General features: G+C 37.1%; 1 protein-coding gene across 3 annotated transcripts in view; it reads left to right on the top strand.

Moving 5' to 3' along the window:
• LOC148870952 (phosphatidylinositol 4-phosphate 5-kinase 9-like) overlaps nt 1-15,739 on the top strand; it is a 29,509-nt gene that overhangs the window by 6,473 nt on the left and 7,297 nt on the right. The window contains exons 2-6 of one of the 3 annotated variants that reach the window (XM_088967951.1): nt 2,023-3,369; nt 4,189-4,356; nt 11,194-11,359; nt 13,232-13,342; nt 14,226-14,413. In XM_088967951.1, the coding sequence (XP_088824077.1) occupies nt 2,114-3,369; nt 4,189-4,356; nt 11,194-11,359; nt 13,232-13,342; nt 14,226-14,413 (1,889 nt within the window). In that variant the 5' untranslated portion in view covers nt 2,023-2,113. The remainder of the gene's footprint in view (nt 1-2,022; nt 3,370-4,188; nt 4,357-11,193; nt 11,360-13,231; nt 13,343-14,225; nt 14,414-15,739) is intronic. The other 2 variants (XM_088967950.1, XM_088967948.1) reach the window with 2 other exon arrangements.

Here is a 15,739-nt window from a genome sequence, read left to right as displayed (position 1 = left end):
TTCATACTGGCATAGTACTCTTCTAGGGTTTTATTCCCTTGTTGCAGATCGAAATACTCCTGATAGAGCTGATATACCCTTGTAGTATTATCTTGCTCAGAATAAAGATTCTTGGCATGTTTCCATATGTCCTTAGCTGTATCTAAGAACATAAAGTTAGCACTTATTTTGGGTTCCATACTATTCCATAACCATGTCATGATTTGGGCATCTTCCTGTTTCCAGTCATCAAACCCTGAAGAGTCAGCTAGTGGTTTATCTTCCTTCACATGCTTCACTTTCCTCTTTGCCTTGAGAAAAACTTCCACTGACTTGGCCCATGGTACATAGTTCTCACCATTAAGTTTAATTGAAGTCATCTGCACACCTAGATAGTCAGAGGGAATCACCACACTAGGTTTCTGATCACTACAACCATCTCCAGTTGCTACCATGATGCTCTTCCAATGCTACCTCTAATCTGAATTCCCAGTCGCCAACTAAGTACTGCTGTCAGGAGTTTGATGTTCTAGACACTACAGCAGTCCCCAAACATAGATGATAGGCTCACAACCAGTCACAATCAATCACCACTGTTCACAACCAATCACAATCAATCAGTCCCCAAACACACATATGTCCTAGACACTACAGCCGTCCCCAAACACAGTTGATAGGTACACAAACTTTTGTTCTTGTTCACACCACTACTGATTTCACAAAACCATGAATCACACTGACATTAATTCAGCAACTCACTGACCACATACAAGCCCTCCTGAAGCTGCTCAATAGAGATTGAGCATCACAAGCACCACCACACAACCATAGCTGTCACACATGGTACAGATCTGTTTGACCTTTTCAGAGGGCACTACAAGTCCAAAGAAAACATCAACTACTGCCACTGCAGTAACCTGTCATTCAATTCAGGTCACTTGTGACCAACAAAAGCTTCAAAACAACTACAGACCCACATAAAAGGGTCAAACATACCCTTACACCATTCGGCCACTGTAAACACAGCTTGTTCCTTGGACCTTTTTCCAAGAACCAAGGCTACAAACAACCTAGTTCTCTAGGTTCTAATCAGTCCAAGCAGATTTTGAAGGCTTTCAACCCAGAAATACCAACAACACAAAAGAAAAAAGGTAACCAACCTCCGATGGAGAGCTTCAGTCGACCATCCACTTCTGAAGTTTTTTTTTCTTGAAAAACAGTCAAGTTCTGCGCAGAGGAAGAAGGATTGAAGTGTTCTCAGGCATAGGTCGAATCTGTGTTCTCCATTTTCAGCCCAAAAAGAAGAAAGAAAAAAATGAGGTCACGAACAGAGAGGAGCAGGGGAAGAGATTTAGAGAGCAACGTCCTGCTTTGATACCATGTTTGTTCTGTAGCTACAGTAGTTCGAACCAGGAGAAGAGCAGTAGAAGAAGAAGAAGAGAACAGTCGAACATGATAGCCTAAACCCTATCAGTTGACCCTAATATGGATTAGCCTCTAATTAGTAGTACAAAGACTAAACTGCCCCCACTTAAGTATGAGATAGGAAGTCTGTACTAAAACTGCCACATAAGCACATAACTTAACAGAAATAAAATGACTAATCTACCCTTATTCGGCTATCTCTAACAGTTATAATGGAGGGAATGAGGGAGATGATATGATTTGGAAAATCCAAGCATATTCTAGTATCTAGTCAATAAATTGTTCCCTTTGAAGTACCGAGTGTATCAAAATTTAATGATATAATCCCTTCTCTAGGAAATGCAAGTAAAATTTGATCCTTGCATAAGTCCTATAGTTCATTCAATTATTGTGGTTACTGGCACTTGGATTAGGAATCAGCTCACTTTAGTGGTTCTAGGAAACAATATTTAATTATATATTGCATATTTGGTGGGGACTCTCCTTTTTCTTTTCGGTTTTTATTGGTATTTTTCATTCATTTGATGTGGTTCTTGGCATTTTTATTAGTTTGAATTTCAGAAGCAGAAGCATATTTGTTTCTGTTCCTCACTCTATTCTTTTTTTCTATTTGATCAGGTTGAAGAATGAGAGGATTTGTCTTTTCAGCTTATGTGGTAACCTTTTACATATCAGCTACCAAGTGACTGAATCCTTTTAGACATTATGCATGTCTGGTCCTGTGGTACTTGTTGGTAATGCTGCAGGAGCACTTTCATGTGCAGAAAGGACTAGATCTCTTGATGTTATTTCGTTAGATGACAAAACCATTGGGAAAGTACCTCATTCATCTTTTGACACCACTGGCTTTAGAATCGGTGAGTTTTTACTTCCCAATGGAGAATCTTATTCTGGATCCTTGCAGGGTAATATGCCAGAAGGCTCAGGGGAGTATGTGTGGTCAGATGGTTGCGTATATGAGGGTGAGTGGAGAAGGGGGATGGGGAATGGAAATGGAAAGATCCAATGGCCTTCTGGTGCCATTTATGAGGGTGAATTTTCTGGTGGTTATATGCATGGTATGGGAACATACTCTGGACCAGATAAAATTGTCTACAAGGGACGCTGGCGGTTGAACCTTAAACATGGGTTAGGATGTCAGACTTATCCAAATGGAGATGTCTATGAAGGTTTCTGGATCCAGGGAACTATAGAAGGACCTAGTAAATATGTCTGGGCTAATGGAAATGTTTATCTGGGTAACATGAAAGGGGGGAAAATGTCTGGAAAAGGAACTCTTACCTGGACAAATGGGGACTCATTTGAAGGAAATTGGTTGGATGGTATGATGCATGGATTTGGAATGTATACGTGGATAAATGGTGGTCGCTACATTGAAACTTGGACCAAGGGCTTGAAGGATGGAACAGGAACCTTCTATCCAAAGGGCAGTAGGTTTCCAGCTGTACAAGAGCTCTACCTTAATGCTCTGAGAAAGAGAGGGTTATTACCAGATTTGAGAAGGCAAAACCATGGCTCACACATTTACCATGCTTCTTCTGTTGATATGGGGGATGTCAAAGTAGACACAAACCATGGATCATGGCGTGGTTCATCTAATAAAATCTCTAAAGGAAATATTCTAAGTTTGGGCCAATCTCACTCCAAAAATTATTACTTGGAAAGACAGTGGAGCCTTGAGGTATCTATTGAAAAAGTGATTGGACATGATTTATCATTGAATTCAGGAGGATCTGTTTTAGAAGGTGATGAGAAAGAGAGTGAAATGAATGCTCCAGTCCTAGAGCGGGAATATATGCAAGGAGTTCTCATCAGTGGGGTTGTCTTAAATAATTTTTTGTCATCATCCAGAAGGACAAGAAGGAGGCAGAAAAAACTTGCAAAGGAGGTCAAACAGCCTGGTGAGGCAATCATTAAAGGTCACAGGAGTTATGATCTGATGCTCAGTTTGCAGCTTGGAATCAGGTGCTTTCACTTTCCTGATCTTTATTACTCTTTGACTGTTTTGCATTTCCTTCCACTATTCCAGTGGTGTTAGCTTCATGGTGAACCAAGACATCTGGCTTTACACTGGCTAACCATAGCCTTTTAACTTTACAATTTAAGAATCATTTTAATGTAAGCAACTATGCCAATTGACGTTGCCCTTCTTTTACCAAGTTGTTTTAAATCAAAAAAGGCACAGGAAATCGGAGGATTAGACTATTAGAGATGTAGAATTTGAAAAAACGAAAAGAAGAAACATGTCCTAATAGGCCTTAATTCTTTTTCTTTTTTGTTGGTAGAGATAGAAAAAAGAAACTATTAACAAGTCATTAAAATCAGTAAATAGACGTTATGCATGAGTTACTAGTAACTTCATTTGCCTATTTAGGCACACAAATCCATCTTAAAATATTTCCCTGCTTCAGTTCAAAGTTTAAAACTTGAAGTAAATAGTATTTCTTACTGCACTACTCATCTGTGATTCTCATCTTTCTCAGTTGTTTGTTGGTTTTAGTTGCTTTTGAATTTGAATATCATTAGGGGTCTAACCCAATTGGGCCTGGGTTGGGCTTTTTTTTTTTTTGTTTTTTGACCTGGCCCTATGCATGTCACTCCATCAAATTAGGTACCCTATTTGCAACCCTAAATATTCCTTTGCATTGTTATTTTGAAGAAAAATCATGTAGTGCATATATTCATTCATATTATTTGGAGAATAAATTCTTTGTAAACATGATTTGGTATCATTTGATTTTCCATAGATATATTTATGTTGAAAATGTATCAGTATATGGTTAGATACACTGTTGGGAAAATAACACCAATACAAAGACAAGAAGTTCGGACATCAGACTTTGGTTCACGAGCAAGCTTTTGGATGAGCTTTCCTAAAGAAGGATCTCAATTAACACCCCCTCACCGATCAGAAGATTTTAAGTGGAAAGATTATTGTCCAATGGTTTTCAGGTTAGTAGTTTTCTTCCATTTTTTCATAATAGTGGAAACAAAAGTATAGGTAGTGGACCATGATTTGCTTTGTTGCAATTATTTGGCCTGGTCAAAAGATTCTGATTAATGTTGCAATTTTTTCCTTTATAGTTTATGTTGGCTAGTTGTATTATGATCCCTATTTTTGAGTTTATTGTGAGTAGTTTCTTCATTTTTTGCTGTTTTACAGGACTTAGTTGCAGAAGTAGTGGTGTTCCCTCTAATTATGTTTTAAATCTTGATATTCCATTCTTACCTGTATATCAATAGAGGACGATTCCTAAGATTCATTAAGGTTCCCACTAACTAGATTTTTTGTTATACTATTGATATAAGAAAAGTACACCAAAGTGCCAAGTCTTAGCTTATTCCCAATCAATTTTAAAATTAACTTTTGGAGTTCTCTGCTGATATATCATAGCTATTACTGAATCAATATCTATTTCTATCTAGGACTGTCAACAGGCTCTGAAAGTCCAATACCAGATCCAACATCCTATCTGATTAAAATCAGAGTCCAATATTTTTTTATAATATAATATTGATTTAATATATAAAATTTATATAATATAATTATATATAAATATAGCAATATGTGGTTTTATATACTATATATAAATTTATATATAATAACTTCAATATTTCATATTTATAATTTTATATTAATTTATTAAACATATACGTTAAAAAGTAATTTTTTTATTTCTTTATTTATTATGAAAAACATGAAGCAAAGTCGGATTAAATCTGAATCCAATCCAAGATTCCCAAATCTGATTGGATTCAGATTGAAGATTCCATTAGTTAGATCAGATTCGGATGTGGCTGGATCTGACCAAATTATAGCCCTATTTCTATCCTAGGGTTCATAAACATGGTGGTGTTAGAAGGAACATGTGATTACAGATGGATGTTTGAGATTTCCCTAATAGCAACTTGGTTGCAGCCTCATGCCATCTATTTTATATCATGTCTATAGGCATTACAGCATGGAGTTGCGTTATTGCAAGATTACTTTTCTCAATCATTTGTAAAGATTGTTTTGAGTGGAAAACATAAGAGATGTACTCGTCCTATCATTTCTGCCTTTATCTTTTTAAAAACTTGATTGAATTTGTTGGACTTGTGTAAATTATAAGGTTCAACTCTCATTCTGACTTTTAAAATTATTTTGTTCTTTTTGGTAGTTATTTCTTGAATCATATTACTGTATTCTGAATCAAGGTTTTTGGTAACCCTGTATTTTAGATGGCCGGTTAAAGCCATGCTTAGGTATTGTCTTATCTTTGTAGGTCTAATGAAAATCAAAGGCTTATGGTGTCTTCCTCTAAAAAAACTAAATAGTGGAATTTATGGGTGGTGGTTCATGTACTCTACCCAGTGGTTTGATGTTTATTGGAATTCAAATTATTTCATTTGTTTCTTCCATATATCCAGTCTTGATGTTTTATTTGGATGCAAAGTTTCTATTTATGATGTATCATTTTTAGAAAACAGTTTTTCTTAAACATCTGCTTCATCTATGTGTTGAAGGTGAAGAAATGCCTTTCTGCTTGAAACTCTATGTGTTTTTTGTCAACAGCTGTTATTTTTCCTATGTATAGTACCGCAGGGATACTATTGTACTTTTACTCTTTTTTATTTTAGTTGCTGTCACCCTAGTATATATATTAAAAAAGCTGCACCGCCAGTAGTATCTTTTGCTCTCAGTTCTCTCTTCTCTCTTCTCTCTCTCTTTTCTCTCTTCTTCCATTCTTCTCTCCTGCATAACATGGTATCAGAGTGGGACTATCAGATCTGAAAGGAGAAGTCGAGTGAACAGTTTTTTTCTTCTTCGCACCAGATTTCCAGATCTGCCGCCCTCATCTGCTGTTCGGCTGATTGAAGATCTCACACACTAGAGTAACTTTTCTCTCTCTCTCTCTCTCTCTTACCTTTTTTTCTGGTCGTGTGCCAGGGCAGAACCTGTACTAGGTCTGCCGATTGGATGTGAGGTGATCAGCACCTCTTTCTTTCCTTTTTTGTGGGGTCGACTGAGGGTCAGAAAGTGACCAGTACCTCTTGTATGCTGCAACAACAGCTTTTATGGTGAACTGAGGGTCAGAAAGTGACCAGTACCACTTGTGTGCTGCAACAACAGCTTTTATGGTGAACTGAAGGTCAGAAAGTGACCAGTACTTGCTGTAACAGCAGTCCTGTTGATGCATAGGTCAAGAGACGACCTGTGTGTACTATGGCAACACTTGTGTTGTGCTTGTAAGTCAAGGGATGACCTGTTAGTGCTGTAACAGCACCTTTGTTTTTACAAAAGGAGGTGTGTTTCTGAAGAATTTTTTTTTTTTTTCGTTCTCCCTCAGTGTTGAATTTCTTTAAGGCTGCGTACCCCATTTAAGAGTTGTTGAATCTGAAATCATGAATGGTGAAGATTCTGCTACATCCGGTGTTTCCTCAATGCTGAATGGAATGAGTGGGGATGTGGACCTATCCTTTCCCATGGCTGTTATTCCTCTTGATGGTTTAAATTATTTAGAGTGGTCAAGAGGGATCAAGTTGTACATCACTGCAAAGGGAAAGATAGGTAATATCAATGGGATAATCAAAGAACCATATTCTGGGAGTGCTAAATATGATAGATGGAACCACGAAAACAGCATGGTCATGTCTTGGCTTTTGGTTTCTATGCAACTTTAAATAAGAAGGAATTTCATGTGGGCTGAAACGGCAAATGAGATCTAGGAACAAGCAAAATCAACATATTGGGAACTGTGACACTATGCAAAAATCTACCAGCTACAGGTAGAATCGTCTACTTGTAAACAGGGGGAGAGGTGTCTATTTGTGTACTACTTAGACTTGACCTCTGTCTGGAAGGAGTTAGATCATTATCAGTGTGTGGACTGGAAGTGTGATGAAGATGCAAAACTGTACAAAAAAAAAAAACTTGTCTCCCAATAGAGAGTGTTTGCTTTCTTACATTGTTTGAACCTTACATATGAATCTATCAGAGTCCAAATCCTAGGTAGCAAGGATCTTCCATCAGTTCAGGAAGTTTATGCTCTTGTACAATCAGAAGAAAGCAGAAGGAATTTGATGAATAGTTCTGGAGGAGATGCAGCTGTGTTGGCAGCGAAAGGGAGTGTTACTACTAGTGGGGGAAATACTTCTAAGAAGGGGGATCTTCAGAAAAAGATGGATGACAAGGACAAATTGTGGTGTACTCATTGTTAGAAACCCCGACACACCTGAGACACATGTCGGGATCTTCATGGGAAGCCGAAATGGGCTCAAGATCTAAATAAGAAGCAAGGTTCAGATATGAATAAAAAGTCAGGACAACAAGGTACAAGAAAACACACTATGGCAAACATGGCTACTTAGGAGAATCAGCCCCCCATTCATACTGTGACTCAGACACATCCATCTGGATCTGACCCAAGGGAGGATATTATAAATTCCTTCTGTGACCATTTAGAGCTCTATGGTAGAGCAATTCGTCAGATGGATGCTTCCTCCCTCAACTTCATTTGCGCCTACATCAGATAACTCTGCTACAACTTTCCATGTTGCTTCTCATAACCCTGACACTCCTTGGATCATTGATTCTGGAGCATTAAAACACATGTCTGGTACGTTCTATTACTTTCAAACCTATCACCTTCTTTCTGGAAGAGACAAGGTGAGACTAGCTGATGGATCATACACTACCATAGCTGGTCAAGGGACCATTTCTCTCCCTCTCGACCTTACCCTCTCTGATGTTTTACATGTTCTGAAATTTCCCATTAATTTGTTCTCTGTTAGTAGTATTACTAATTCCTTAAACTGCTCAGTGACCTTTTTCCCTTCTTACTGTGTGATCCAGGACCTGGCCTCGGGGAGGACAATTGGTAGAGGATGTATGGTTGATGGACTTTACATGCTGGAGAATAAGGCTGATCTTCAAGTCACAGAGTCTAAGAGTCAGTCCTGTAAGAGTCAAGTTTATTTATGGCATTGTTGTCTTGGTCATTTATCTTTTGTGTCTTTGAAAGTGGTGTTTCTAGAATTGTTTAAGTCAGTGTCCGTTTCAAATTTCTCTTGTCAAACTTGTCAATTGAGTAAGCAATGTATAACTCATTTTGTTTTAAAAGATAATAAATCTGAATTTCCTTTTCACATTGTTCATTATGATGTGTGGGGCCCTGTTACTTTACCATCTGAGAGTGGCTACAAGTATTTTATTACCATTATCGATGATTATTCTAGATATACATGGGTATATCCCATGCGGACCAGGGACTGTATGCCCTTTGTGCTACCTACCTCATCAACTGTATGCCCTCTTGTTGGTTAGAGTGCAAAGCCCCACATCAGCTTCTCTTTCCTAAGGCCCCCCTTCTTCCCATTCCTCCTCGTGTGTTTGGTTGTCATTGCTTTGTCCAAAATTTGTCACCCACTCGTGGAAAATTGGATCCTCATGCTATTCCTTGCATATTCCTAGGGTACTCCTTCACTCAGAAAGGATACCATTGTTTTGATCCTATTTCTCAGAAATTCTATGTTTCCATGGATGTCTCTTTCTTTGAGAGTGAGCCTTTTTTCCCTGTTTCTCGTCAAGGGGAGAGTAGGAATGAGGAGAAACTGGTTCAGCTCCCTCCTCTTCCTGATCTTCCTCCTTTTTTTGTCTTCTTTCGTCGTCACAAAGGCCAACCAAATTCAAGAGCTGTGGAGAATCCAAAAGTTGTACCTCCAATGCCATTAAACTCTTCAAGGGCGGATCATACTCACTCAGGTATCTTGGTTCCCATTGATGTCCCTGACCCCATTGCAATTGATACCTTTGTTGCTAATGACCTTGATCATCCTATTGCTCACAGGAAAGGTGTTAGATCGTGCACCACTAAACACCCAATTTCCCACTTTGTTTCCTATGAAAACATTTCACCCTCTTTTCGAGCCTTTCTCACATCCATTGACAGTGTCCCTATCCCTAAGAATGTGGCAGAAGCTCTTTCAGTACCTAAATGGACAGATGCTATGAAGGAAGAAATTAATGCCCTTCATAAAAATGGCACATGGGAACTTGTAAATCTTCCTAAGGGAAAGGATCCAGTTGGATGTAAATGGGTGTTCACAGTCAAACATAGGGTTGATGGCACGGTGGAGAGGTATAAAGCTCATTTAGTGGTAAAGGGGTTTACACAAGTGTACGGAGTTGATTATGCAGAGACTTTTGTACCCGTTGCCAAGATGAACTCCATTAGAGCTTTATTCTCTCTTGCTGCTAATCTTGACTGCGATCTACATCAGCTTGATATGCATTCTTGAATGGTGACCTTGAAGAGGAAGCTTACATGATACAACCCCCTAGTTTTCAGGCTCAAGGCAATGAACAAAAGGTGTGCAGGTTGAAGAAGTCTTTATATGGGCTGAAACAATCACCGAGAGCCTCGTTCAGCAGATTCCATGCAGCGGTTCGGTAAAAAGGATACAAGCAATGTCAATATGATCACACATTGTTTGTGAAAAGAGGAGAAGGTAAAATTGTTGCTTTGATAGTATTTGTTGATGATATAATTATCACTGGCGACTGGAAGGATGAAATCCAAAAGTTGAAGAGTTTTCTTGCCACACATTTTGAAGTAAAGGATCTAGGTCCTCTAAGATACTTCCTAGGAATTGAAGTCGCCCACTCAAAAAGGGGTATCTTCATTTCCCAAAGTAAGTATGTCCTAGATTTACTCCAGGATACAGGAAAAATGGGAGTGAAGCCAGTTGATTCCCCTATTGATCCTAACCATAAATTAGGTGACAGCCAAGGTGAACCTATCAAGGATGTGAAACAGTTTCAGAGACTTATAGGGAGATTGTTATATCTTTCTATGACCCGCCCAAACATTGCTTATGCAGTTGGTGTCCTTAGCCAATTCATGCATGCCCCTATGACCACTCATCTTGAAGCAGCAGAAAGAATCCTCTGATAACTTAAAAGGTTTCCAGGTGCTGGCTTGTTGTTTCAAAGGCATGGACATTTGAAAGTTGAAGTGTATACTGATGCAGATTGGGCAGGATCCCTAAATGACAGAAAGTCAACTAGTGGCTATTGTACCTTCATAGGAGGAAATCTAGTTACCTGGAGAAGCAAAAAGCAAAGTATGGTAACTAGATCCAGTGCTGAAGCTGAATATCGAGCAATGGCTCATGGAGTGGTTGAAATTATGTGGATAAAGAATCTGTTGAGTGAGTTGGGTTTTCCAATGGACAGACCTATGACCCTATTTTGTGATAACAAAGCAGCCATAAACATTGTTGCTAACCCTGTGCTACACGATAGAACTAAACACATCGAAGTTGACAAGCATTTTATCAGAGAGAAGGTTATCACAGGGGAAGTGTGTACTCCCTATGTCAACTCTGAGGATCAACTTGCAGACATCTTTACAAAAGGACTACACCACTCGCGACATCATGATTTATGTGACAAGTTGGGCATGATTGACATCTATGTCCCAACTTGAGGGGGAGTGTTAACAGCTGTTATTTTTCCTATGTATAGTACCACAAGGGTACTATTGTACTTTTACTCTTTTTTATTTTTGTTGTTGTCGCCCTAGTATATATATTAAAAAAGTTGTGCCGCCAGCAGTATCTTTTGCTCTTAGTTCTCTCTTCTCTCTTCTTCTCTCTCTCTTTTTTCTCTTCTTCCATTCTTCTCTCCTGCATAACATTTTTCAATATGCATTCATGGATCTTGAAATTCTTAAGAAATTGAGTGTGTAAAATTGAATAGTTGTTCATGTTACCTGCTCTCAGACATTTCATTTTCTTTGCTAACAGAAATTTGAGAGAAATGTTCAAGATTGATGCTGCAGATTACATGATGTCCATTTGTGGAAGTGATGCTCTTAGGGAACTTTCGTCCCCTGGAAAAAGTGGCAGTGTCTTTTTCCTATCTCAAGATGATAGGTTTATGATTAAGACCCTCCGGAAATCTGAAGTAAAGGTACATCTGATCTTTGTCAAACTTGAGTTATTTCCATGTTATAAGGGTAGATAAAATTACATGATTGTCGTTGAAATTGAATCATATGATTTATATAATTTATTTTGCATAAGTTTACATTAGGAGCACCTTCTTGTATATTCTCTACACCTGCACCCAGATTATTTTCTGTATGCCAGGAACCCAAGGCCTTAAGAAAATAATATGGTTCTCAAACAACAATGAGTCATGCATCATAGGCGAGAAGAATTCCCTATGATCTTATATATGATATTATGCTATGCTGATATCTTAGTTATCTTCTAAATTTTTCTCTCTTTTCTTTCCTATCTCTTTCTGGATTAAATCATTATAGATTCATTCTTACTGAAGATATTTCAAAGGAGATTATATTGTTACTGAACTAGATAAAAACAAGATGGTATCAAAGCAAGAAGAAGAAAACTCTAATGATGATGGTGTTGATAATGATCAGATCTAAAGTTGATTATGATCAAATCTGAACTGTTAGATGTCTTTTGGTGTTTGCTCTTTCTTTTGCTATTGTTCTTGATTAGTTTTTATTCAGTTCTTGTTTAGTTTCTTTTGTTGTGTCCAATCTCCCTCTTTTAATCATCCTATTCTAAATATTTGCCTCCTGTTGAGTTATTGTTATCATCTTTAGTTTTTATTATAAAAAGTAAGTATCACTTTTACTATAAATAGTAAGTTCATAAATTAATAAATTTGTTTCTTCCAAATTCATTAGTTATTTTTATTCTTAAATTTCCTACATTTTAAGGAATTTTTGAAGTTTTTTTTTTTAATTTGTTGATGCCTAGGAAAGTATCCTAGAGTAGAGCTATTCAATGCTTGGTTGTTTTCAAAGTAGGAGTCTTCAAACTTTGCTCAAAAATCAAGAAGACAGAGAGTATTTTGTAAAACATCTTGGGTGGAATCTATTGTGGACCACAGGTGTATATAGTGTGCACGGATTCTAGAGTTGGTAAATTGGATGTTTGAGCTTTCTAGGCTTTTAGAGCAAGTGCACCCTATTCCTCTAGTTTCTACAAGCTCATATGGGGGTGATTTCTTGTACCCTCTGTGTCAGGTTGTAGTCATCTTTTGGAAATTGGTTCATGGAGTTGAGTTAAATTATATTTTTTGGTTATTTGATTATCAAAGATTGATATGGTTTTCAATGGAGTGATTACAAGGAATGTCTTGATTTGTGTTCTATTGGAAAGAGCTCAAATGTCCAGTTGAAGGCTAGAGGAACATATATCTGACAATTACAAGAAAAGGAGAGTGATTCTTTGGTTATGATCTTATTTGTTTTGGTTGAAGATCCCTGGTAATGCATGTTGCTAGCATGTTCAAGTGTTTCCGTAACGAAGATTCATTGTGCCTTGCATGTATGCAATGGATTGTTGAAAGGCTATAGTTATTCTTTTTCAAGGCAGTCTTTGCCATTTATTTTTTGTTTTGCTATCAGGTTATCATATTATTTCTTCCCAGGTGCTAGCTTGAGGGGGAATATCTATATCTATATCTATATCTATATCTATATCTATATATATATATATATATATAGTTTTATTTTTTGGATCATGTTGGCAGGAGTCAAGGAATTCCTATTTAACTTCATGTGGTGTTGATGCTAAATACGTTATTGTATTTTTTATTTCATAGTTATCATGTTGCAATTTTATTTATTGTATTTTTTTTTTTGCCTATGTTTCCCTCTTGATTATAAACTGCATATTCATTTTTCCTCTGTGACCTTCAATCAAGCAAGTCCTTTGTTGACCATTATCATTGGAACATAGTATATTTGATGTATTTGATGTTAAATTTGTCAGTTGAGGTGATATTGACCACTACTCTCTGTAGGTTCTTCTGAGGATGCTTCCAGACTATCACCATCATGTCCGTACATACGAGAATACACTCATAACCAAATTTTTTGGCCTCCACAGGATTAAACCATCAAGTGGACAAAAGGTAGTGAATACAGTGAAATAAATTTTAGCACTGTATCTTTGATGCCCATCAAGTGGACAAAAGGGGCCACTGCTTGGTTCAAAGGCAAAATTTTGGGCTGGCAAGAATGAAAACACAGGTTTGAGTCTGAGAGAGCAGCCACTTCGTGCAAGAAAATGCCGAAGGTTGGGTCTGTATCCAGTCCACCCTTCCCAAGACCCCAGATATCTGGGATCAACATTGGGTAACCACCCATTTTTATCTTTTATATCCAATTTGTAATGAAAATTTGGATATAGCTATTTTCAATTTCCATTTCTTTTTCTTTTTCTTTTTCTACATGTGTGCTTTTGTTAAACTTTAATTCCAGTAAGGCTTATTATCTGAAACTCCTGTTCACTTTCCTAACATTCTCTTAAACTTACCCTGACTTTTTGATACCCCCCCCCATCAGACACTTTTATTTATAAAATACATACCTTCCATCAATCCAGCATTAGTAACCATAACAGAAGTGGTCCACATGTGCCATTTTTATTTTTTAATGTCAAAACTAACCTTGACTAACTAGTCTACCCTATTAACTAATTTTCAAAATGATAAAAGACCCTTGGTTTATTTTTCTCTCCTATTTCATTGTGTGTTTCATGTCACTCATCTCACAACCCACCAACAGTTCTATTTAACTGAATAGATGCCTTGATTAAAGGGGAATCATTGTGATCTGGCAAACACTGTTAGTTTTTTTTAACAGAAAATGTCTGACAGGGGTGCCTCTGGAGGGTAAGTTCAAGAGAAAGTCAGAAAAGTTGTGGGGTGTTTCAGATAATAACCCTTTCAGTAATGCATTGCATACTATGGCATATAAGAAAGTAATCTTTATGAACGAATCCTCGTTTTGCAGTTTCTCTTTGTAGTAATGGGCAACATGTTCTGCACTGAGTTGAGAATTCATCGAAGATTTGATCTGAAAGGTTCATCCTTAGGGCGCTCTTCGGAGAATATTGAAATTGATGAAAATACAACACTTAAGGATTTGGATTTGAATTATTGCTTCTATTTAGAACCTTCTTGGAGGTTATTTCTATTAAAGTAAGGATACTTTGTTGAATATCAGTTTTGTTTATTTAAATCTAATTCTGGATATCAAAGAACTATTTGGTCCAGGAGCACCTGAAATATGGTTTTATGTCAATCGTTTCTTTCATATTCTTGATCCCTAACACAAATTAACTGGAAAATCATATTTTAATGTGGATGTTCATATTTTAGTCTATGAGTTTAGGTTATAGACAAGAGGAACTAGAAACTTCCCATTGTTAATCACTTGTATACCTCCCCCCCCCCACCCCTCAAACACACACACATCAAACAACATCAAACAAAAATGTAAAAAAGGAGTGTGTGTGTGTGTGTGTGTGTGTGTGTGTGTGACTTCCATAATTGCAAAAAAAAAAAAAAAGAAAACTTAGGAACTATTATTATCAATGATGGAAATGGATAAAAAGTAAAGGAAAAGTTTATAAAGTTACAGAAAATGGGCAATCTCTTTAATCTTAAATATTTATCACATTAAACAAAACAGATTCAACAAATAAGAAGTATTGTTTTTAATTTTTGAAGTAAATATGAAAAAAAAAAAAGATGTCTGACTGGGTCAACGGTTCATTCACCTAGATCACCAGGTCTCTCTGACGAGTCAATTGGATTTTGCTATAAGGCGGGTTGGGGGTTAACCCAAGCCAGTATTATGACTGGGCAACGGGTTGAACAGTTCAACTGGCTGGGTCAATGAGGGATTAGAAGCATTGCTTTTCCTTGGGAATGAGGACCACTTTGATTAAGTCTATCTTCTCTAACTTACCAATGCATTGTTTCAGTGCTTAGAGCTCAATAGCTCATATGAAGGTGGTAAATAAGTTTGAAAAGATTATTAAGAATCTTATTTGGGAGTTGGGTTATTCTAAGGAGAATCATAATTAGGGACAATGTGTCTTGGTAAGAAGAAGGCTAAGTTGAAAAATATGGTGGAAATACCCTTTAGAAGGGGATAGCCTGTGGCATTTTGTAAATTAAAAGCATTCTTGGCACCGTAGATAATAGATGAGATACATGATTAAGTAGGAGGTCTATGTTAGCTTTTCCTCAGAAATTGTCAGGTAGATCTTTTATGTAGGGATAAAGTTTCAATCGGATCCTTGGTGCACGACTCCATTCTTTCTTTTCTTCTTTCTACTTTATATACCTTAGTTCAAATCTGCTCCTACTAAATCATGTATTACTTGGTCTTATCCAGTGTTCTCTTGGAATTTTACATTTTGTAGAAATTAAAGAGATCATGAGGTCTTAGGTGTTGATAATTTTTTTGAATGACTTATCAGGTGTTTTTCTTTGTCCTCTGGATCAAGATAAAGGGTT

Source organism: Nelumbo lutea, chromosome 2 (genome assembly GCF_056320005.1).
Source record: "Nelumbo lutea isolate HS-2025 chromosome 2, American lotus-T2T, whole genome shotgun sequence".
Lineage (NCBI taxonomy): Eukaryota > Viridiplantae > Streptophyta > Magnoliopsida > Proteales > Nelumbonaceae > Nelumbo > Nelumbo lutea.
This window is presented reverse-complemented; position numbering and strand designations above follow the sequence as displayed.